General features: G+C 43.1%; 1 protein-coding gene across 5 annotated transcripts in view; it reads left to right on the forward strand.

Moving 5' to 3' along the window:
* Positions 1–24,012, forward strand: part of Atp6v0a1 (ATPase H+ transporting V0 subunit a1) — a 57,132-nt gene that overhangs the window by 8,196 nt on the left and 24,924 nt on the right. For 4 of the 5 annotated variants that reach the window (XM_035447324.1, XM_027428126.2, XM_035447323.1 and 1 more), the window contains 12 exons: positions 1,666–1,744; positions 4,259–4,356; positions 5,076–5,204; positions 11,598–11,701; positions 12,221–12,347; positions 14,207–14,289; positions 15,407–15,500; positions 17,011–17,223; positions 19,264–19,414; positions 21,946–22,085; positions 22,465–22,622; positions 23,467–23,557. In XM_035447324.1, coding sequence (XP_035303215.1) covers positions 1,666–1,744; positions 4,259–4,356; positions 5,076–5,204; positions 11,598–11,701; positions 12,221–12,347; positions 14,207–14,289; positions 15,407–15,500; positions 17,011–17,223; positions 19,264–19,414; positions 21,946–22,085; positions 22,465–22,622; positions 23,467–23,557 — 1,467 coding nt within the window. The remainder of the gene's footprint in view (positions 1–1,665; positions 1,745–4,258; positions 4,357–5,075; positions 5,205–11,597; positions 11,702–12,220; positions 12,348–14,206; positions 14,290–15,406; positions 15,501–17,010; positions 17,224–19,263; positions 19,415–21,945; positions 22,086–22,464; positions 22,623–23,466; positions 23,558–24,012) is intronic. The other variant, XM_035447322.1, reaches the window with a different exon arrangement.

Consider the following 24,012-nt stretch of genomic DNA (forward strand, 5'->3'; position numbering starts at 1 on the left):
AAATCCCCATCTCTTGGTAGCATCTATTTATTTATTTATTTTCTAAGACAAGGTTTCTCTATATAATAGTCCTGGCTGGGGGCTGGAGAGATGGCTCAGAGGTTAAGAGCACTGGCTGCTCCTCCAGAGGTCCTGAGTTCAATTCCCAGCAACCACATGGTGGCTTACAACTATCTGTAATGAGATCTGGTGCCCTCTTCTGCATGCAGGCAGAACACTGTATACATAATAAATAAATCTTTTTTAAAAAAAATCTTCCCCTTGTTTTTTATTAAAAAAAAAAAAAAAAGTCCTGGCTGTCCTAGTACTTGCTCTGTAGACCAGGCCTCAAACTCACAGAGATCCACCTGCCTCCTGAGTGCTGGGATTAAAGACATGGAATTAAAGACATGTACCACTATCACCTGGCGGTAGTTCTTTTTTTTTTTTTCCTCTAAGGACTTTAGGTTTTGTTTTTTTCCAGGAACTACCCTGTTTCCATATAACTGCACTAATCTATATATTTCTTTCAACAACACACAAGAGTTCTCTTTTGTCGACATCTTCATCAATTCATACCTCTCATCTTTTCAGAGGTAGCCCAGGCTAGCCTATAACTTGCTTTGCTCTCCAGACTGTCTTTGAACTTCTAATCCCCCTGCTTCAATGGAGTTGGGATCACTCCATGTATGGCCAAGCCTGGCCCCTTCTTTTTCATGAAAGCCATTGTAACAGGTGTGAGGTGATACTCCTTATGGTATGGCTTTAGTGAATTAATAAAATCAGACTGTCAACAGAAGGTGAAAACCTGGGGCAGAAGAACAGGCATTTGCCTTCTGTCTCCTTTGCTTGGGAAGAAAGAGAGGAAGACCATACAGAGCACATGGCTGCCCAAGTTTCAGGTGGGTGGGAAGGAAGGGAGCGCACCACAGCTTTGGCTGATTTGTCTCCATCCCAGCTGTGCTGCAGCGTCGAGGGAGGCTTTTAGCTTTAGCTTGTGTGGCTGGCACAAAGCCCTTCACATGGATCAGTAGACAATTTTGATTCAAGTTGCATTATACACTGGCACTAAATTAAGATTCCATTTATGCAATATTTCGCTTATAAAACTGGATGTTGCCTGGTGGTGGTGGTGGCGCACGCCTTTAATCCCAGCACTCAGGAGGCAGAGGCAGGTGGATCTCAGTGAGTTCTATAGAGCGAGTTTCAGGACAGCCAGGACTGTTACAGAGAAACTCCGCCTCGAAAAACCAAAACCAAACAAACAAATGAGTAAATTAATAAATAAAACAGGTTGTTGTGGACAGATTTTTCTTTTTGGTTCATCACTCACAAAAAAGGACATAGAGAATTATCATTAATTATGAAAGCTTGGCCTTAGCTTAGGCTTTCTCCAGCCTAAGTCTTATAACTTAAATTAACCCATATCTTTTAATCTGTGTTCTTTTACATGGCTTGGTTACCTTTCCTCTGTACCGTCCACCCTGCTTCCTCTGCATCTCACTTTTCTTCCTCCCAGAGCTCTCTGTCCCCAGAAGTCCCACTAAACCTCTTCCCGCCTAGCTAATGGCCATTAACTCTTTCTTAAACCAGTCACAGTGATAATATCTTCAAACAGTGCAAAGGAATATTCCACAAGATGTAGACTCAGTGTTTGAAGTTTGCTATTATGTTCTTGTTTTTCAGTTAAATCCAGATGTGAATGTTTTTCAGAGGAAATTTGTGAATGAAGTTAGAAGATGTGAAGAAATGGATCGAAAGCTTCGTATGTACAATTTGGTCTTATCTGATACTCCTATAGTGAATCTCTTGTCTTAAATTAGAGTCATTAGCCCTCTCAGTAAAGGAATAAAATTATATGATAGAAAAGGCCAGGGGGGTGGCTCGACAGGTGAAAGCCCTTGCTATGCATGCCTGAAGATCTGGGTGCAATCCTCGGGATGCGTGTAAAAAGCCAGATATGGCTGCCAGTAGGGTTCTAGTTCCTTATCCAGCCTGTTGTCCCTTTGCAGTGTATTCAATAAGCAACAGTAAAGAAATAAAGAGAACCAGCCAGATGTGATGGTGTACATCTGAAACCTCAGCATTCCTACAGTGAGGTAGGAAGGAGAGGCTTGCAGGCCAGCTAGCCCAGAGTTCATGGGCAGCAGAAGCAAGGAACAAGCCCCTGCCTCAGCAGGGTGGGAGTCGAGAACCAGCTCCTGAAAGTTGTCCTTTGACCTCCACATGAACACCTGTACTCACACACATACACACACACACACACACACACACACACACACACACACACACAGCATAAACTTGTTAAAAGATCTGAAAAAGGAAAAGGGGAAAAAAATCTACATCCATGACTTTGTTTGTTTGTTGTTTTTTTTTTTTTTTTTTTTTTCCAGACAGGGTTTCTCTGTGTAGCTTTGGAGCCTATCCTGGCACTCGCTCTGGAGACCAGGCTGGCCTTGAACTCACAGAGATCCGCCTGCCTCTGCCTCCTGAGTGCTGGGATTAAAGGCTGCATCCATGACTTTAAGATGAACTTCTTGTATACAAATAGATTTTTTTTTTCATTTTTTTATTAGAAAGAAAATTATTTTACATATCAATCCAGGTCCCTCTCTCTCCTCTCCTCCCCTGTGCCCCCCCCCTCAACTAACACTCTACCTGTCCCATACCCTTTCTGCTCCCCAGGGAGGGTGAGGCCTTCCATAGGGGGGTCTTCAGAGTCTGTCATACAGTCTGTGGGATAGGGGCTAGGCCAACCCCCTTGTGTCTAGGCTCAGGGAGTATCCCTCCATGTGGGATGGGCTCCTAAAGTCCATTCCTATGCTAGGGATAAGTACTGATCCACTACAAGAGGCCCCATAGATTTCCAAGCCTCCTCACTGACACCCACATTCCTGGGGTCTGGATCAGTACCATGCTGGTTTCCCAGCTATTAGTCTGGGGATTCAAATAGATTTTATGGGGAAATCTTGTTCAAGCTGAGCAAGCTGAAAACACTGTGATTAATTTTTTTTATTAGATTTTTTTTTTCTTTTACTCTTTGACACTTTGTAGCCCAGACTGACCTGGAACTCTTTGTTGCTACCCCAGGCAGTGATCCTCCTGCCATGGCTTTTGGAGTACTAGTTACCTATATCTGTCACTATGCTTTTAGATTCTCCTGAGTTTTTAACAGCAGAACCATGTTATACAACTCAAAAGATATGACCCAGAAAACTATCAAATTTAGATATCAGCTGAGCTGTCTTTTCATCTGAGCAGTTTATGAAAAATGGAACATTCATTAAGGCTTTACTGAAGGCTGGGGTACTAATAAGAGATTAAAACCTCTATTCATTCCCCATGACACACTTTTCAGGAGTGGTGGCATACATCTTTAATCCTAGCACTTAGAGGCAGACAATTCCTGTGAGTTCCACACCAGCTTGGTGTGCATAGACACTGTCTCAAAAAAAAAAAAAAAAAAAAGATAGGTGTCACCCTCATGTAAGGACTGAGAAGCCTGTGACTTCCTTATATACCTAAGAATATAAACAGTCATAATGGAGCCAGCATTTGAAACTAGGTTGTTCTGTTAGGCTCCAAGTCCATAGATAAATTGGTTCCTATTCAAAACACACACAAAAAAAGTTGATAGTTGTCATGAAAACACTTTTCTCTTTTGGTGTTTTGGGACATTTTATGCTTAATTTTTGGCTTTTGATGTTTGAAAAAAATGATCCAACTGTTCCTAAATTAAATGAATCTTTTGGACTTAGAATTATCCCACTCATCTTATGTGTCAAATGACCTGTTAATGCTGTATTCTTCTGGAGCTTTGATTGACCAACAATACCTGCAAAGAGAGCTGTCAAACCTGAAGGAAGCTCATCACACAGGGTGGCGAGGTCAAGTGGCTGCAAGCCAGTTTTAAACTCAGAGACAGCCAGACGTAGCAGTGCATGCCTGTAGTCACAGGTGGAAACTGGGAGAGAACTGGTAGTTCAAGGTCATCCTCAAAACAACAGCAAAGACCAGAAGAGAGAAAGGAAACAGTCCTGGGCTTTGGGATATCTTTAGAGAGTGTCAAGTGTAAGAAAGAGAAGTCCAGAGAAAAGAGGTGCTTTTGTTTGCCAGTTCTTCCTGGGATGAAGCTCTTTTTAGTCAGGCATTGGATCTCTCTCTCTCTCTCTCTCTCTCTCTCTCTCTCTCTCTGTGTGTGTGTGTGTGTGTGTGTGTGTGTGTTTTCTCAAATAATGAGAATTCTAGCCATCTACATGTGAATACTCTATCATTTTAGGATTTGTTGAGAAAGAGATAAGAAAAGCAAACATCCCAATTATGGACACTGGTGAAAACCCAGAGGTGCCCTTCCCCCGGGACATGATCGACTTAGAGGTAAACAATTCTCATATAACTTTCTACATAAATGCAGGTATTGCCTTTCTGAGTGGCTGGCACAGAGGAATTCTTGGCAACATTGTGAGCACTGTCTTTCATTGTAAATTTTTTCTAGGTGGGGCTGAAGTGAATTCCCTCTTTTATAACGTCAAACAGTATATCACACAGAGATAGCATGTTATAATGTGCCAACAAATGAATGCTTATTGGTTTGCTGGTCCCTTATTAGCTGATAACCCTACACACTAAATGAATTACCAATGAGCTTTTGTTTTTAAAGATTTTATTTATTATTTCTACAACATTCTGCTTCCATGTACATCTACATACCAGAAGAGGGCACCAGATCTCATAACGGATGGTTGTGAGCCACCGTGTGGTTGCTGGGAACTGAACTCAGGACCTCTGGAAGAGCAGTCAGTGTTCTTAACCTCTGAGCCACCTCCCCAGCCCCAAGCTTTTGATATTTTTGAGTGTCTGAATTCTCTCAAGAAACTCACTGAGTGAGTGTACAGTGGACTCTATAGACAAATAAAGGCTCATTTAAGCAAAATGTCTTGCTTACAGTTGCTCTTAAAATTCAAAGCATTGGCTTGGTAGCTGTAGCTAAATGTTACCATGGCAATAGTTCTGGGGTACAAATTCAGTTAATGTCCTTTAGAGCAAGCACAGGGAGCTCAATTTGAATTAACAGCTTTCTTGTTTTTAAACCCTAGGCCAATTTCGAGAAGATTGAAAATGAGCTGAAGGAAATCAACACAAACCAGGAAGCTCTGAAGAGAAACTTCCTGGAACTGACTGAATTAAAGTTTATACTTCGCAAAACTCAGCAGTTTTTTGATGAGGTCAGACTATTGTTTCTTCTAGTACTTGAGCAGCTGGTATACCTGCACAAGTGGGCCATATTTTTATTCCAATAATTATTTTAATTTGCTAGTTTGGAAGCAATGCCATTTTTGCACCCTGTTTTAGTTAAAGAGTGTCAGGTTGTGTTCCATTTTCCATGTAGTACACAGCCAGCCATGGTTTCATATATTTTCACAACTTCTGCAAACTTTCATCTCAAGGTGGGGGACAGAATCCAAAAGTTGATGTATAAGTATAGTTAGTTGAAATGTCTCTGTGACACTTCTAGTTATGTGTTATAAGGTAAGTACAGTATCCATGGAGTTGAAGAAGCAAGCATCTGTCTAGTTGTGTGCAAAATTACAGTGAGGTTTCAATCTCCAGACCTTTAGTCATCAAATTACTTTGTTCACCAACCCTTGGGAATTCTTCTCATCACTTAGAACTCATGTCACACTGTTTTCCTGTGGTGATATTTTGTTTGTACTCTAACAAATAAAGCTTGTCTGAAGGTCAGAGAAGTAAACGAGTCAGCCACTTGAGAGACCTTTTACCTCTATGGAATCCTCAGACCAATGTGGGCAAGATCCTGTCTCCACAAATCCTCAGACTGAACGGTGCGAGCTCCTGTCTCCTCCCACCTTGTATTCCTCTCTCTGCCCAGCCGTATCCCTTCCTGTCTCCACCTCCCTAATGCTTTGCATTCTGATCTTCAGTGGCTTTATTAGGTCACAAACAATATATCACCACATTTTCCTGAGTTTTCATTGGGTCCTATGGAAGCATTGGTTTGATACTAGTTTGAATTTTCCCATAGACTCAAGCTTATTGCTTATAAGGAAAAATGTTAGTAAGTTTCCCCTGGTTAAATATAAAGGTACTGAATTGCCAAATGACAGTTTGCCAAGACCCCCACCCACCCATCCTGGAAGGAGTTAGCTCAGATTTGCCGAATATTTCCTCCTCCTAATTAACCCTGGAAAGGAACATTAGCATCCAACCTTCATGTGTTTTTTTCTGGGAGACTAAAATACTGATAGTGCTCTTTTTGACAGGTGTCTTTCCCAACAAAATATTAAACATTTCAGACATCACCCTAGTTACTGTGTTCCACCCATAAAGTTGATTTCCTTTGCTTGACAAAAAGCCTTGACAGAGATTTGATATAGCTGGGTGGTGGTGGCACACCACAGAGGCAGGCAGAGCTCTGTGAGTTCAAGGCCAGCCTGGTCTACAGAGCGAGTGCCAGGACAGCCAGGGCTACACAAGGCAACCCTGTCTTGGAAAAACAACAACAACAACAGCAACAACAAAGATATTTAAATATAAAGAGCCCATCTCGGGGAGTAGCTGTTATGTTCTCAGTTTTACTTTAACTCTGCATTGCTCACGAAGAGACCAGTGCTCCATAGTTCTCAAGATTTCCAGTTAGCATCAACAACCTCCTCTGAAACCTGTGAGAAATAGAAATGATCATTCCCCACTGAGGACCCTAGGGTGGGTCCCAGCTAGCTGGATTAATGGGCATGTTTTATGAAAACCACTATCCTGAGGGAAAAAAAATCTTTTGAGGAAGTGGTGATACATTTCTCAATACCTATGGATTTGATCAGACAGTCTGTGGAGACAAGGAAATGAGAAAAGTTCATATGAATTTAACTACCTAGTCTTCCCACGAAAAGGAATTTGGGGGCTGGAGAGATGGCTCAGAGGTTAAGAACACTGACTGCTCTTCCAGAGGTCCTGAGTTCAATTCCCAGCAACCACATGGTGGCTCAAAACCATCAGTTATCAGATCTGTTGCCCACTTCTGGTGTGCAGATATACATGGAAGCAGAATGTTGTATACATAATAAAAATAAATAAATAAATAAATAAAGAACAAGAAAAAAAAGAATAGGAATTTGGTTACAAAATAATAGAAATTCCATATGAATATTTGCTTATGCCCAAGTTGAGAGTTTGGATCCTGATCACCATAGAAGATGTGAAACAATGAGATGGACTCTCCACAAGTGCTTAGGATCCCAGCTGCAGGCAAAGCACCTATGAGTTATGATTCCACTGAGTGTTGGATTCCAGGATGCTCACTGCCTGTATATCGCTATATTCTTATCTGTCAATTCCTTGGTTTTGTAAAGAACACATACTCTTTATGAGGGGCAGATTGTGAAAGACCCAGTGCCTTCGAAGGGTATGTCATTGGTTACATCAGGAAACCCCTGATTATGGAGATATGGAGATATCTCACAGGTTTGTACTTTTCCTAAATATATCCACGCTGACCTAGTGTATCCTACCTGATCTCATGGTCAATGCTCAGCTACTTTTAGATTCATCTGTAGCTTCTTGTACCATTTATACTGCCTTTATATGGGGGACAGGATCTCACTATGTAGCCCAGGCTGGCCTTGAATTTGAGGTTTTCCTGATTGCTAACTCTAGGCCAACCTAAGCTATATAGTGCAACTCCCCCTGCTCCCCCCCAAAAGAATCCAGTAAAAAATAAGATGAACCATTTAGAAAGATGATTTACTATTCAAAATTGCACATTAGCAGTTGGGTGTAATGGTACATGCCTATAATCCCAGCATTTGAGAGACGGAGGCAAGAGGACCAAGAATTCAAGGCAAATCTCAGGTTCATAGAGGATTTGAGTCCAGACTGAGCTACACAAGACTCTCTCTCAAAAAGCAGAAAGAACAGACAGAAGGGAAAGAACATAAATGGATTTTTAGTTTTGTTTTATGATTATTAAGTCTAAACATTAAGTGCTAGGCCTTGAAGAGACTCCAGTCTTCATGACCTTCATGCCCTGTCCATGGTGGGTTGTTCTTTCTTATGCAAAGCTACCCCAGCCCCAATCTCCCAGAAGCTTTGAGCATAAGCCTTGGCTGTGAGAGCTTCTCCACTGCCCTTTTCATCAATCCCCCCTCATTTCAAGCACGACACAGCAGTGCAGAAGTCCCCTGGCCAGAACCACTGTGCTTTTTTCTCACCACTTGCAGTCAGCACCTGGCCCAATCTTGCCACTGTTCCATAGTCTCAGCCGGGTCCCTTTCCATAGACCTTGCCCTGCTGTCAAATAGCAATTGCAGATGCCGCTGCCCTGATCAGAGGCAAAGCCTCACTGAGTATCACACTGCGTGCAGGTGCACATATAAGAAAGGTGAGCGAACCTGGGACCTTAGATGTCGGAAATTCAGCTCATAATGAGATTTCGCTTTGTGCTTGAAATTGGCACAAACACTGCCAACTACAAACCTCTGCTCTTTTCTTATAATTTGGTGAATTCAATCAATAACTCATAGTAATCAGTCAAAAATGGCTAAATCAGAAAGTGCTGTTTTCTTATTGGTGATAATAATTGGCAGGGTGTGTAGAAAGGGAAGAGTAAACATATGTTGAATATTCTTATGATTTAAGATGATTGTCAATTCAACGTAGCCATTTCTTACCCAGAGCATTTAAAATGATTTATTAATGATTATCCTTTTCTAGTCTTCTTGCTTATGAAGAACTGTAAGAGCTGGAGAGGTTTCTCTGCATCTTTTACCATAAGCATCATAACATATGAGAGCGTAAAGAAGACTGGGAAAGTAATGGTTAATGGCATGCAGATCCCCGCCTCCCCTTCCCTCTGCGTTTTTCACCCATCTGCTTCCTTTCTTTTTCTTTTCCATCTGCCATCTCCTCTGGGCTAATTCCTCAGGTAGTGACATGTCATTTCCCTCTCACTGTAGCTAGACAGTTAAAGGGTTCTTAGTAGCTGATGTAGCCTGACTGGATGTGCTGCTTGTATTGAAATGCTGCAGACAGCGGAACTTGCTCTTTGTAAGGTATGGTTTTCAGTGTTATCAATGGGGAAAGGGGGCAACTCAGAGGAAATTAACAGGTGATTTAGAGAACTTGGCAGTATTTGTTGTTACTAGAGAAGTTTGTGGTGTTGGGCTGAAGAGATGGCTCAGTAGTTAAGAGTACTGGTTGTTCTTCTAGAGGACCTGGGTTCAATTCCCAGCACCCACATGATAGCTGATAATTGCATGTAACTCCAGTTCCAGGGGATCTGGCACCCTCACACAGACATACATACAGGCAAAACACCAATGCACATAAAATAAATCTTAAGGAGAGAGAGAGAGAGAACCATAGTCTCTATGATTAGGTTTTGGTTTTAGATCTTTTCTCTTTTATGTAAAGTTCCTTAGTTCTGGTCACTGTAGTTTCCCATCAGGCACGATTCCATTTATAATTTTTTAACTTTCCTATCTAAGACTTGAAGTGGTGAAATAGACTTTTTCTATCTATGAAATGGTGAAATTAGTATTTAGAATTTGATCTTTCTGTTTAATTTTAACTCTGCTGTTTTCTTTAAATCTCAGCCCCAGATATCATCTTTTGAGCAGGCCATTCTAAGTACAGTCTGCCATTCCTGTCAGCTGTCCCCTTTAAGTGCACACATGCTTGCAGGGTGTTGGTGATGCACGCCTTTAATCCCAGCTCTTGGGAGGCAGAGACAGGCAGATCTCAGTGAGTTCGAGGCCAGCCTGGTCTGCAAAGCGAGTTCCAGGACAGCCAGGATTGTTACACAGAGAAACCCTGACTCGAAAAACCAAGAAAACAAAAGAGCACAGATGCCCACACTGACTCAAGTGTTTTATGGCTTAAGTAAGAGCCAGGTTCTGAGAACCCATAAAATAGTAGTAGAGTCTGTGGGGAACAATCAATTTTATTCATTTTACCCATGTGCACCCCAATAACCATTGGAATGTAGTAATTTGAATATTCAGATTGCTTTCAGCTGGCTGATTTGTTTCTAGGTTGAATAAAAGAATCCTTTTCCACTCATGTGACAGCAAGTAGTCACCAGTGTTCCCATTATCTCATCTTAAACATTTCTAATCACATGACAATATTCCTCTGCCCTGTGTGCTTTAAAAACAAAAACAGAAACAAAAACAACCAGCCCTGACCATAACTTCCCAAAACAATTACTTTCACTTTGTTTTTTGCCCATTAGAGTTACCTGGTTTACACTGTTTACCATATAAACATGTGCCTTTGTTCCTCTTCATAGTTTAACTGACAGGATTAATGTGAAATTGAAATTTGGAATGAAAACGAAAGGGAATTTCTCTTGGTGTTTTGTTTTGCTTTTGAACGGGAAGACTGTTGTTCTGGCTTCTAGTCTTTGGTCAAACACGTATTGTGTGGATGACAGCTGGGTAGATTAGGCTAATCGGAGTTCACCTTTTAGGGCAGCTTCTCCATTCTGATGAGACCAGGTGTTAGAGAGAGAGAGGTGAGGAAATAGTAGACCTCTGTGGGGGACATCCTGTGCCTTCATTTCATTGTATAAGCTGTCCTAGTGGAAGTCATTTTAAATCATTAAGCAAGGCCAGGAGCTTTAGATTGTTTAGCTGTGGCCTGTTTTTTACTTAATTCTTATTCTCTGCCATAAAGTATACACGAACTTTTCAGTATTCCAAGATTTCTAGTCAGAAAATACAATCTTTGGATGTTTTCACTTTTTCTTGTCTTTATGAATGCAACAGAGGCCCAGGCCTGTCCAGCTTCTGCACTTCCTTTTTTTTTTTTTTTTTTTTTTTTTTTTTGGTTTTTCGAGACAGGGTTTCTCTGTGGCTTTGGAGGCTGACCTGGAACTAGCTCTGTAGACTAGGCTGGCCTCAAACTCACAGAGATCCACCTGCCTCTGCCTCCCAAGTGCTGGGATTAAAGGCTTGTGCCACCATTAAATCCTATGCTTTGGGGTGTTTTATGTGTGGCCATGCTAGCAGTACTCCTGTTAGGTATTTACCAAAGGCTGGAGGTGCCCTTTCTAGCTCCAGGTCCCTTACTTGAAATAGTGTCCCACCGCCTGCATGCTTGCACAAAAGTGTTCTTGGTGGCTGTCTAGAAATGAAGTAGTGACAATATCTGCAGAGCTGTTTGGGGTTGTTTTTTTTTTTGTTGTTTATTGTTTGTTTTTCTCTCAAAAAGGAGAACTTGTCAGCTTTCTGCCCAGGTTTATTTAGGAAAGCATTAAAGAAGAAAAATGACTTCCACCAAGTAACAGATTTATACATGTATCCATCATTTCATGTTTTTCTTCTGTTCCTTATTTCTAAAACCATTTCCCCAGATGCTCTTCTGGGGAAGTTTTGCTTTCTTTAGCCTGTGTGTATTCCTTTGTTTCCCTCTTTATTATTCTCTCTCCTTTTTTGTGGGTATGCTCTATCTTTCAGTGTTTTGGGTTTATTTGGTTTTTTGTTTTGTTTTTCCTCTTTTTATTTCTTCTCTTCATCTTTATTTTCTGAACCCATCTCCTGGTTCCTCGTTCCCTGCATGCCACTAACTATTTTCATTAGATATTAATTGATTTGTGAATTCAGGCTGAATTGCATCATCAGCAGATGGCGGATCCAGACCTGTTGGAAGAATCGTCATCACTCTTGGAGCCAAATGAGATGGGAAGAGGCACGCCTTTAAGACTCGGGTAGGTGGAACTTCACCCTTGGTGGGTTTGTGTTCTTCTTTGCTATTCGTAAGAGCAGTGAGTGGTGCCATACATAGCGATGCATGTATGTGATCCCACTCCTCAGGAGGCAAAAGCAGGAAAATCATACATTCGAGGCCAGCCTGGGCCATATACTGAGATCCTGTCTAAACTATGGGCTGGAGATATAGATTATTTTGGTAGAACCCTTGCCTGACATGTCAAGGCCCTGTATTTCATCTTGGGTGGAAGGTGGGGGGACTCATGAGTCTTGGGACTCATTTGCTGACAGGAGCCACTTTGTTCTGAGCCACTGAGAGCTAGCTGTTCCTGGATTTGTCTGGATTCAGTTCCTGGATCGTTTCTCAGCCCTCTGTTGGGTCTAGAAATGAGATCAGGAGTTATAGAGTGGCAGCCAGCCCTCTTCACACCACAGCAGGCTGTCTCATGTGCAGTGTATGATCTTTCCCCTTTCCCTCTCTCTCCTGCTTTGTCCCAACCCAACCCTTTTCCCCACAGCTTCGTGGCTGGTGTGATTAACCGGGAGCGGATCCCTACCTTTGAGCGAATGCTTTGGCGAGTGTGCCGAGGGAATGTGTTCCTGAGACAGGCTGAAATCGAGAACCCGCTGGAGGATCCTGTGACTGTAAGACAAGGAAATTGTGTCTTGGGGAGTAGGTCTTGTAAAGTGAGCCCGGACCAGTAGCACAGCCTGGTGCCATCAGAGGAGCCCTTGTTTGATGAGAGCCTTGAAGGCTCACTCCCCTTTCTTTAACTTAGCTCCCTCCATGCAGACATGATATACACATATTTTTAAACTTTACCCATATAGGTTTTTTCTTTTTTCTTTTTTTGCACATTTTCTACAATTATTCTAAATTTTAGCTTTATAGGTTTCTTGTTACTAATCTGGGCTGAAAGAAAATTAGCCTTTTATGGAAACTAACATAAAAGCAAGATACCTCATTCCAAATGTGGTAATGTCATATATAAAAAAAGATAGATTTCAAGCTGGGCCTTTGATCCCAGCACTCGGGAGGCAGAGGCAGGTGGATTTCTGTGAGTTCAAGGCCAGCCTGGTCTACAGAGCAAGTGCCAGGATAGGCTTCAGAGCTACACAGAGAAACAAAAAAACAAAACAAAACAAAAAAATAGATTTCCTAAATCTTAATCTTTATGAGCTGATGTAAACTTCACTTGCCAAGATTTTATTATCTACCTGTTTATTGGGAAGATTAGAGACTTAATCCAAGCATGTATACACGAAAGGTGAGGGTGACCTTGTCCACCCTGCTCTTTGGAATGTTTTGGCATTTGACACAAGGAGACACAGTTCATAGCAACACCTGCATGACATGGGGTCCTGATCGCAGGTATCTCAGCAAAGGTCAGATGTGTCACTGAGACAGCATGTCGCTCTTACCTTAGCATTATTTAGAAGCCCGAAGTTAGCCTACCTTATAAATGTCTTAAGGTATTATTTTTTGTTCCAAGAAGAATTTAACTTGGGAATCTCTCGGCTTTCCTGGGTAGCACTCTGTGGTTTTCACCCCCTGTCTGAGTAGGAACATGGTGACAGTGTGAATACTTGAACCCTGGGGTATAGTTTTTCAGGCTGCCTTGGGTTGTAGATACATTGTAATCTAAGTGGTGTTCAGTCAAGCTTCCTCTCCACAGCAGAAAGATTACATTATCAACAAATGCAGGAAAGCGGGACATGATATCTCTAGCAGAGCAGCTGCACCAAGAACAGGCTCCAGTTTAGCCAGGAGAGTTAGGGAGTGTCTTGAATCTATCTTGAGGTAGCTTCCAAAGTTGTTTTCTTTTTAAAAGCAGTACACACACTGTATGTGAGGCATTATGAGCAGCCTGAAGAATCTTAGTTAATAGCTCATACGCATATTTTTTCTGATTTTTTTTTCCTTGTTGTTGTCTGCCTGCCTTGTTGCATGAAGTCTGAGTTAGTGGGATCTCGAGATTCAACCAACAATGCTGTTCTTGCCTGTGACTTAGTTCCTTGTATCCAGCCAACTCTTTATCTGGTTCTCTCTAAGACCAGGAACAGACAGGCTTCCTACTGTCCCCTCTCCTCTGTACTTTTGTCGTCCTGGAAATACAAGAGTCCGAGAAGAACTGGAGAAACAAACTCCACTGGGCTGAGCAGCCCCCACTGGATCAGGCTTCCCGTTGTGTCTGAAAACAGGAAGATGTTTGTGGATCTGGGGTTATAGGGCAGATATTCTCACAATGAAGCTTAGGGGCTGCAGTAAGGATAGAGTGCAGAGGCCATGTCCTTAAAGGAATCATTCTGATGTTCTACAACTCTCCAACTAGACCTGTAAGCCCAGCACTCAGGAGCCTGGGTTAGGACTGCCATGAGTTTGAGGCCAGTGTAGGTCACACAGTGAATGCCAGGCTAGCCTGAGTTGCAGTATAAGACTGTCTCAAAGGAAGTGCTCATCCATACTGAGTTCTGAACTTTTGGTTTTTTCTTCTGGGGCCTAGGGTGACTACGTGCACAAGTCTGTATTCATCATTTTTTTCCAAGGTGATCAGCTGAAAAACAGGGTCAAGAAAATCTGTGAAGGGTAAGAGATGCCTGCCTCTAGCCGAGAGATACAGCTGTGCTGCCTACTTACGGCTCAGAAAAGTGACACACAGATCCTTGTTCTGCTTTACACAATGAGTGCGCTGCTCACTGATGTTGGGAATATTTTCAACCATCAGAAGTAGCTCGGGCTTTTCTTGTTTTTCATCAGAACCACAGCTTGGAGACTGGGCGATAGCTCAGAGGATAAAGTACTTATTGCACAAACATAAGGGCTGGAGTTTGGATCCCCAGAATCCACATAAGAGCCAGGTTGCATGGCAGCCACCTGTAATCCCAGCATTGGGGATTCTGAGACAGGATCCCTGGAGCACTGTGGCTAATGAGACTCCCTGCATGGGTGTACTCTGGAATCAAGAGAGACCCTACCTGAAGGACTGAGGTGGAGAGCAATCTAGGAAGACTCCTGGTGTCAACCTTGGGTCTCTAGGACACGCACACCACACATATATACTCATACCCTCACCCCCCAAAAACAACTAAACTCACAGTTCCTTTATTCAGGGACAGCGGTTTACATGCCAGCAGAGTGCCATGGGCACTATGTAAACTTTATGGAATTCTGTGTTATGGATAGAAATTTTGCTGTGCCATATTTCTCTAACAACATGTTAAAAATTGCTTTTTAATTATTTTTTTCAAAATCCTTTGGTAAAGATTTATTTTATGTTAATGAGTATTTTGCCTGTATGTGTGTATATGCCTGGTGCCCTTGGAAGCCAGAAAAGAGTGTCAGATCCCATAGAACTGCAATTACAGGCAGTTGTGACACACAGGTACTTCAACTGAATGGGGTCCTGTGAAAGAGAAGCAAGTGCTCATAACTGCCAAGCAATCTCTCCAGCCCCTTATTATTATTATTATTTTAAATCTCAAAACAATTTCATAGCTAGAGAGACTGTCAAGACTGTTCAGTGTAGGTTCACTGTAGGCTGCTTCACATAAGTTATTAGTGTTGATTGGAAAAACAGCCTGATCTAGTTGTGTTTTGATCCTACTGACTTACTACTGGTAAGTTAGGATTACTTTCTAAGGTGATGTAAATAGAACATACTCAGAAACTTCAGTGTTCCTAAGGCTGTTCCTATCCCTTCCAGGTTCCGAGCCTCCCTCTATCCCTGTCCTGAGACTCCACAGGAGAGAAAAGAAATGGCTTCCGGAGTCAATACCAGGATCGATGATCTCCAGATGGTACATGGGGGACCGTGGGAATTTGACTTTGTGAACTATGACAGCAGTGAGCCACTCTGCTCCCTTGAGTCCTCCACAGTCTGTTAAGGAACTTGCAGCAGTTGAGGATACTAAAAAAATAACTGTGTGTGGATAGTGGGAACTGGCAAAAGTCTCAGGGTAGGATTCTTAAAAATAGCATTAGTCCCCCCTCCAACAAGAAAGGGATGCTCTGTGTCTGGAATCCTTGTTGCCTCAGAGCAGCCCATTCCCCTGCTTCATGAACCTGAGATGTTTTTTCCAATAATACATTTTTCTTACCTGTGCTGAGTTAAGAAAAAGAAAACTCAGACAATCCAGAAGTACATGTGGAGTCCATTCTGCCCTCCCACTTTTAACAGCCTGACATAGCTTCTGGTTACCTTTGATCTTAACCACATGGGCTAGTCAATGAACCCACAGTTGACTCTTGAACGCAGTAGGAGACCGTTAGATTTTTATCAATTTATAGTGCAAAAGTCATGCACACTATGGCCCTAACAGGGTTCTAAAGGAAGAATCGTGATGTGTGGGTATTTGGAAGGGAATCGTGTTACTTTTTGAAAGAAAGAGTGTAGTAGTTGTTTGCTCACCTCACCCCGAGGCTTTTCTTTGGAGCAGTGATATATATAGCAGACATATGGGATGGCTCCCATTTCATTCCCTTTCCCATGTTCCTTCCAGCCCCCCCTGGAGATGACCCACCAGTTTGAACTGTTGCTGCCTCCTCTGAGATGCTCATTGTCCTTCCTTTTGTGTGTGTGTGTGGGGGGGGGTGCTGCTAGGAATAGAACCTGGGACCTCATGCATGCTAGGCAGATTTCTCTACTACTCCAGAACTCAAATTTCTTGAGCTATAGAGACATAATTCAGTGGTAGCATGCTTGGATAGCATGAACAAGGCTCTGAGTTCCAACCCTAGTTCCTAGCGCTGTAAGAACTCATGTTTCTTGTAATTTGACCAACCCCCACCACCCTAAACCCACAAGCCCCCAAATAATACATCTTGCTAGGGGAAGAATATGACTGTTCCCTGGAAACCCTTTTTAGAAAGCAATGCCATAACTGAGCACACCTTTAATCCCAGCACTCGGGAAGCAGAGGCAGGTGGATTTCTGTGAGTTTAAGGCCAGCCTGGTCTACAGACTGAGTTCCAGGACAGCCAGGGCTACACAGAGAAACCCTGTCTCAAAATAAATTTAAAAAAAGAAAGAAGATTAGAAAGCAAGTTATACCACTTTACCATCCTATTCTATGATGGAAGACTTGTGTTAGAAAGATCCCTCCCCTGCCGGGCGTTGGTGGCACACGCCTTTGATCCCAGCACTCGGGAGTCAGAAGCAGGTGGATCTCTGTAAGTTCGAGGCCAGCCTGGTCTCCAGAGCGAGTGCCAGGATAGGCTCCAAAGCTACACAGAGAAACCCTGTCTCAAAAAACAAACAAAACAAACAAACAAGAAAGATCCCTCCCCTATTTCCTCTTCTCCCAAAAGGTTCTGAATCAAACAGAGGACCACCGCCAGAGGGTTCTGCAGGCAGCTGCTAAGAACATTCGGGTCTGGTTCATCAAGGTGCGGAAGATGAAGGCGATCTACCATACCCTGAACCTGTGCAACATAGACGTGACCCAGAAGTGCCTGATTGCAGAAGTGTGGTGCCCTGTCACTGACCTTGACTCCATCCAGTTTGCACTTAGAAGAGGCACGGTGAGTCTCCAGCTAGAATGAATGTAGTGGGCAGGAGGAGAGCCTCCTTTAACCAACTTCATATTTATGACATTTTTGCTTTCAGAGTTCTTACTGTGTGCTTATACCCTGAGAGTACACACACACACACACACACACACACACAGAGGTATGCAAGCTATGCCTGAAGTACCTTACAGTTAAGACAGGCAGACCAACGAGACAGTCTGGGCTGAGTGGAGACGCGTGTGGGGGTGGGGTGGAGCTTTTCTAACTAATGTGACCAGAAAAAGCTTTAAGAAAAAGTGGAGTTTGGTGGAACAAGGGGTGTAACTCAACAGAAGAGCTTTTGCTTGTCATATGTGAAACCCGGGTTCAGTCCCCAGAGCTGCAAACAAATAAGCCAACTATGAAAAGGTGACTTGTTTGTTGAGACAAGATCTCATGTAGCCCAGGCTGGCCTCAAACTTACTATATAGCCAAGGAAGACCTTGAACTCTAGATTCCCTTGCTGTTACTTCCCAAGTGCTGGAATTACAAGGACATGCCAATATATCTTGGTTTATGCAGAGCTGGAGATTAAACCAGGGCTTCACTGCTTTGAGGAGCAGTGGCATACATTTTTAATCTCAGCACCCAAGTGGCAGAGGCAGGCAGATCTCTAAGTTCAAGGCCAGCTCGGTCTAGAGTTCCAAGACAGCAAGGGCTGCACAGAAGAAATCCTGTCTCAAAAACAAAACATACAAACAAAAATACCAGGGTTTCATGCATGCAAGGCAAGCAGTCTCCCAGTTCCGCTGCTTCTCTAGCCCTGTCCATGTGGTTTTTTGCTTGCTTAACCATTGTACCCATTCAAGTCCCTGGTCATAAGTCATCTTTTGAAGCCCGGTTATAAATGATTTTTCAGATGTTACGGGATTTAAATGTTACTCTGGAAGGCTAGAGAGGCAGCGGGTTATGTAGCTGTGGCTAAAGCAGATTTGAAAACACAATCAGCAGACCATGAAGAGCAGAGAAACCCTGAGAGTGGGTGGCCGGTCATGAGGCTGCTGTGAACACAGAGTTGTCATTGATGAGGGCTGCGGGCGGGACTTGAGGAAACATGGTGGATTCCTGAGACATGCTGGAGGGGAAATGAGTGCATGGCCTCATTTTTAGCAAAGCACAGGGACAAGAATTTAAAGTTTCTAAGGCACCTGGGGATTAATGTTCCTGGAAGTCAGAACCCAGGAGGAGAAGCGTCTTAAGGGGAAGGACAGCAGTTTGAGCTGCAGTCACACTGAGGCTATGAACAGAAATCTGTGAGAAAATATCAAGCAGACACTGGGGCTAAACTAAAGAAGTCAGAGCGCTAGCGAGAATGGCGGCACTGAGACCTCAGAGGAGGCCCTAAAGACAGAAAAAGGAGTCCCTCGGAGCCCTGTGGCGTCACTGGGTGGGCAGAGGCAGAGCTGGTGTCTGGCCAGTCACTTCATGAGTATTTTAGCTGAACCTCAGGACTCAGGGGATGAGGAGTTGGTGGCTAATAGATGCAAACAGCATGTTTTGTCTTCTCTGGTCTTGAATTCTTGAATTAAGTGATCCTGCCTCCTCAGTCTGCTGAGTGGGCCACTGCCTGGCTTAAACTTTTTTCGCCATAATGATATACTTCTTAAGACTTAATTAAAGCGGACTTTTTATGTATTTATTTTGCCTGCAGATATCCAGTCTGTTTGTTTGTTTGTTTGTTTTCCAATTTCCAATTATTGAAACCGTTTCTCACTATGTAGCTCAGGCTGGCCTGACTCCCAGTCCTCTTGCCTCTACCTCCTGGAGCACCAGGGATCACAGGCAAGTACTCTACTATGACTTAATTGAAATCCTCTGGTTTCAATTTTAGATCTAGTCCCAGTTTTTCCAAATACTGAGAAAGATGTAAAATAATCTTGATTTTTGTTAGTTTGATTGAAATGTAACTATATAAGATACAAGTTTTAGGTGTGCAGTTTCGAGTGTGATGCATGTGTGCATCTGCATAGCCATGAAGACACCTCATTTTGACACATTGCTGATGTTTCCTAGGAACACAGTGGTTCTACGGTTCCTTCCATTCTGAACAGGATGCAGACAAATCAGACTCCCCCAACGTACAACAAAACCAACAAGTTCACACACGGCTTCCAGAACATAGTAGATGCTTATGGGATTGGGACTTACCGAGAGATAAACCCAGGTAAAAGATTGTTTCTCCCTAGCAGGTGTCCTCAGGATTGTAATTTAAGCAAAGCAGTGAGATAGAGAAAAGACACCATTTGACAGGGTTCAAGCAGAGGGTTGTTTTTTTGTTTTTGGGGTTTTTTGTTTGTTTGTTTGTTTTTGTTTTGTTTTGTTTTTAATAAGGAAAAGGGATCATAAAAAGGGGAAAGGGAATGGGGGAAACCTGGCCACCGGAGACAGGAGCAACAGGAGAGACAAGAATGGAAAGAGGGGGAGAGAGGGGAACAGAGAGGAGAATGGGAGGTGGGCCGGGCCCTTTTCAAAGGGAATGTAGTTAATGTGCACAGGTGGTGCTCTTAGTGGCTGCAGCAGAGGGCGTATCCTGTCAGAACCCCAAGGGCAGGGCCAGTACAGATACCTGGATACTAACATTCAGCCTAGCCGGGCGTTGGTGACGCATACCCTAATCCCAGCACTCGGGAGGCAGAGGCAGGCAGATCTCTGTGAGTTCAAGGCCAGCCTGGTCTCCAGAGCGACTGCCAGAATAGGCTCCAAAGCTACACAGAGAAACCGTGTCTCGAAAAAACAAAAACAAAAACAAAAAAACCCAAAAACTAACACTCAGCCTACAGGCTTCATGTGCAATAGCTATGAATAGAGCCCAGTTTTGGGGGATATTTGACAATTTTTAATTGTGTAGTTCTCTAATACAAACTTTGTAAATGGCAGCATTGTGTCAAAGTGTCAAAAGGATGGACATGCCTACTACTTTGTATGATTCTTTTAATATTTTAAATTCCTTGTTGTTTGTTGTTTTGTTTTGAGACAAGGTCTCATCATATATCTCTGGGTGGCTGGGAACTTGCTTTGTAGATCAGGTTGGCTTCCAACTCAGAGAGACCTGCCTGCGGCTGCTTCCTAATACTAGGATTAAAGGTTGTGCGCCACCACACTTGGCTAATATTTCAGGCTTTTTCCTCCTTCCTTCCTTCCTTCCTTCCTTCCTTCCTTCCTTCTTTCCTTCATTCCCTCCCTCCCTCCTTTCTTTCTCTCTCTTTTTGTTTTTGATTTTTTTTTAAAGATTTTATTTATTTATTATGTATACAACATTCTGCTTCCATGTCTATCTGCACACCAGAAGAGGACACCAGGTCTCATAACGGATGGTTGTGAGCCACCATGTGGTTGCTGGGAATTGAACTCAGGACCTCTGGAATAGCAGCCGGTGTTCTTAACCTCTGAGGCATCTCTCCAGTCCTGTTTTTGATTTTTAAGACCTGGTTTCTCTGTGTAGCCCTGGCTGTCCTGAAACGCCCTCTGGAGACCAGGCTGGTTTTGAACTCACAGAGCTCTGCCTGCCTCTGCCTCCTGTGTGCTGGTATTAAAGTTGTGTGCTATCACTGTCTTACTAATAATCTTGTTGGACAACTGTTTTAGTGATGTTCAGATCTCCGCCAGTGTGCAAAGCATACCCATTAGACATAAGCAGATCATCACTGGATCATGTTTCACTAAGAGCTTCTTTTTTTTTTTTAAGATTTTATTTATTATTTGTTTATTTATTATGTATAGTCTTCTGCCTGCATGCCAGCAGAAGGCACCAGATCTCATTCAAGATGGTTGTGAGCCACCATGTGGTTGCTGGGAATGGAACTCAGTACCTCTGGAAGAGCAGTCAGTGCTCTTAACCGCTGAGACATCTCTCCAGCCCCCACTTAGAGCTTCTTATTGGATTTTTGTGTATGTCCTCAAAACTACAAAATACCTGGCCTCTCAAAATGGCAAAACAAAAAAATGTTCACTGGTCTTGGTGGTGCTCGCCTTTAATCCCATCACTTGTAAGGTACAGGCAGATGAATCTCTGAGTTCAAGTCCTTCCTGGTCTACATAGTGAATTCTAGACTAGACAGGGCTACATAGTAACACCTGTCTCAAAAAAAAAAAATAAAAAATAAAAAATACCACTTGGTTTTGGAGGGACTGTTTAAACAAACAAACAAACAAAAATATTTTTTTAGTATCTTATATTCTAGAATGACTTCTTGGTTTCCCTGGCCTCAGGCCAGACAAAAAGTAGAGGAATAGCAACTATTTTCAGTAGAAGTCAGGTCTCTCTCATGTTCAGTTAATTATTAATTGGAGAGGCTGAGCATCATTATTGGACCTGCTTTGCTCTGGTTCCAGGCTTCCCCCATTGCCTGAGGGCTTGTCAGCTCAGAAAGGGTTGCTGCACAGAGAGGCAGCAGCTGGCCTCTCCCAGAGTAGAGTCCTGAGGCTGGAGGAAGGGAGCAGAACAATAAGCTAGTGTTGTCAGGGCCCCCTGTTTCCTGTCATCTTCATAGTATGGAGTCTTAGCTGTAGCACGCAGCTCGTCAGCTGCCCTGTGAGGGTGTGGATACCACTGTGACAGAATTCCCTGAGGGAGTCCATTCGTCCAGCATGGAGGAATAAGCCACCCATGTTGACCTGAGTCCAGACAAGAATGAGGCATGTGGGGGCTCGTGCATTTTTATGTAGCTCATGGTTTTCTCTCCGGTTTATCTCCAGCTCCATACACCATCATCACTTTCCCTTTTCTGTTTGCTGTGATGTTTGGAGATTTTGGCCACGGCATTTTGATGACCCTTTTTGCAGTGTGGATGGTGTTGAGGGAGAGCCGGATCCTCTCCCAGAAGAACGAGAATGAGGTACTGTTTCAGTGACTCCTGACTGGACTGAGTTGTGTAATATCTCAAGCATTCATGATGAAAATAATGGTCTAAAAGTCCATGAATTTACAAAAAGGGAATAAAGTTGTTTGAAATTTGAAGGGGCCATGTGCTGTGCAAATGAATTTAACTTAGCATTCTTCTTATTTCATTTGTGGTTGTGAGGGTTGACCCTTGGGCCTCACAGGGATAGGCAAGTGTTCTGCCATTGAGCCCTCTTAGCTTATATTCTGATCCTTAGTTCAAGCTTTCAGAGCCAGGATGTGGTGAGCTGGTGCATGATTGGTATATTAGAAGTAGTGTTGTCACAACAGAAGCTGCCATACTTGTTCTGACAGCTCCTTTCCTCTGGCTCCAGATGTTCAGCACTGTGTTCAGCGGTCGATACATTATTCTCCTGATGGGACTATTCTCCATCTACACTGGTCTCATCTACAATGATTGTTTCTCCAAGTCTCTGAATATCTTTGGGTCATCGTGGAGTGTGCGGCCAATGTTCACTCTAGGGAACTGGACGTAAGTTACAGAAACCAAAAATCAAAGCTAATTCTTTGTATGTTCAGCTCTGACTTGTAGGGCGAATAGTATACTAGCACCCTTAGAAGAACTTGAAAATGTCTGTTTCAGAGGGACGTGTTGTCTCCTCTCATTTATGCTTTAATCTGTGAAGGACTATATGATTTATTCAGCAAGTATCAAGGATCTGAGCCTATGAATGAATGTAAACTTCTATTTATTTTTTTGTAAATTAAGAGCAAGTTACCTAAATTCCCTACTTAGTTATGTGTTAGTGCTTACTTTTCCTCTGTGTTTGCTTCCCTCTTGTTCTTAGCTACTAATTTCTCCTTTTTTTTCTTTTTGCCCGCGCGCGAGTGCGTGCGTGCGTGCGTGCGTGTGTTCAGTTGTATGGAGATGCATGTATGTGTGTGTTCAGTTGTGTGAAGATGCGTGCTTGTGTATGTGTTAGTGGTGTGGAAATGCAGTGTGTGTGTGTTTTCAGTTGTTTGGAGATGCATGTGAGTGTTTGTGGAGGCCCATGGTTGGCACTGATTGGCTTCCTAACTCATCTCCTCCCACGGCAGATTTTTGGGTCTCCTCCTGAGCTAGGAGCTACCACCCAGCTAGTCAGGCCAGCTTGTTTGTCCCCACCTCCCCCCCCCTTCCCTAAGGGCTGCTATACCTGCCTGATTTTCATGCAGGTTCTGGGGCTGTTAAGTCCTGCTTGCCAGGTGAGCACGCTCTCACTGAGCCATTCCTCCAGCCCACAATAGCTGTAGTAGTTTCTTCTGTGCTCTGTTTTTAAACCTGGTAGTTTTCGTTTCTTAATCAAAAATAAATGTGACTTTCTTAAACCCAACAGGGAAGAGACACTTCTGGGGAGCTCTGTTCTCCAGTTGAACCCGGCTATCCCTGGAGTTTTTGGTGGACCGTACCCATTTGGCATTGATCCAGTAAGTGTGCCTCCTTCCTACATGTGGCTTTCCCCAAGATTGGTGCCTGTTTGTTATGAGTGCCAATAATTGAACCGAAGGACGTGTGTATGCTAGGCATTATGCTCTGCTTCTTGAGCTATATGCCAGCCCTTGGTTACCTTTTTGTTTTTGTTTTTTCATTTGAGGTATGTTCTTGCCACACTCTAGCAGGACTTGGGCATTTTAATCTCCCTGCCTCATTTTTGAAGTTTTTAACTGATCTTGAAATGAGAGGCTTAAGGTGGAGATAACTAAAGTACACACCTATAATCCCAGCACTGGGACTGAGGTAGTAAGAGTATGAGGCTAGCTCAGGCTATGTAGTGAAACCCTGTCCAAAAGAAGCAAAAACAACAGACAAAACCCTAAAAACTAACTGAAAAATAGGAGCTGAGAGATGCTCAGTTGATAAAGTCCTTGTTGTGATTGTTATA

This window comes from Cricetulus griseus, chromosome 7, assembly GCF_003668045.3.
Source record: "Cricetulus griseus strain 17A/GY chromosome 7, alternate assembly CriGri-PICRH-1.0, whole genome shotgun sequence".
Lineage (NCBI taxonomy): Eukaryota > Metazoa > Chordata > Mammalia > Rodentia > Cricetidae > Cricetulus > Cricetulus griseus.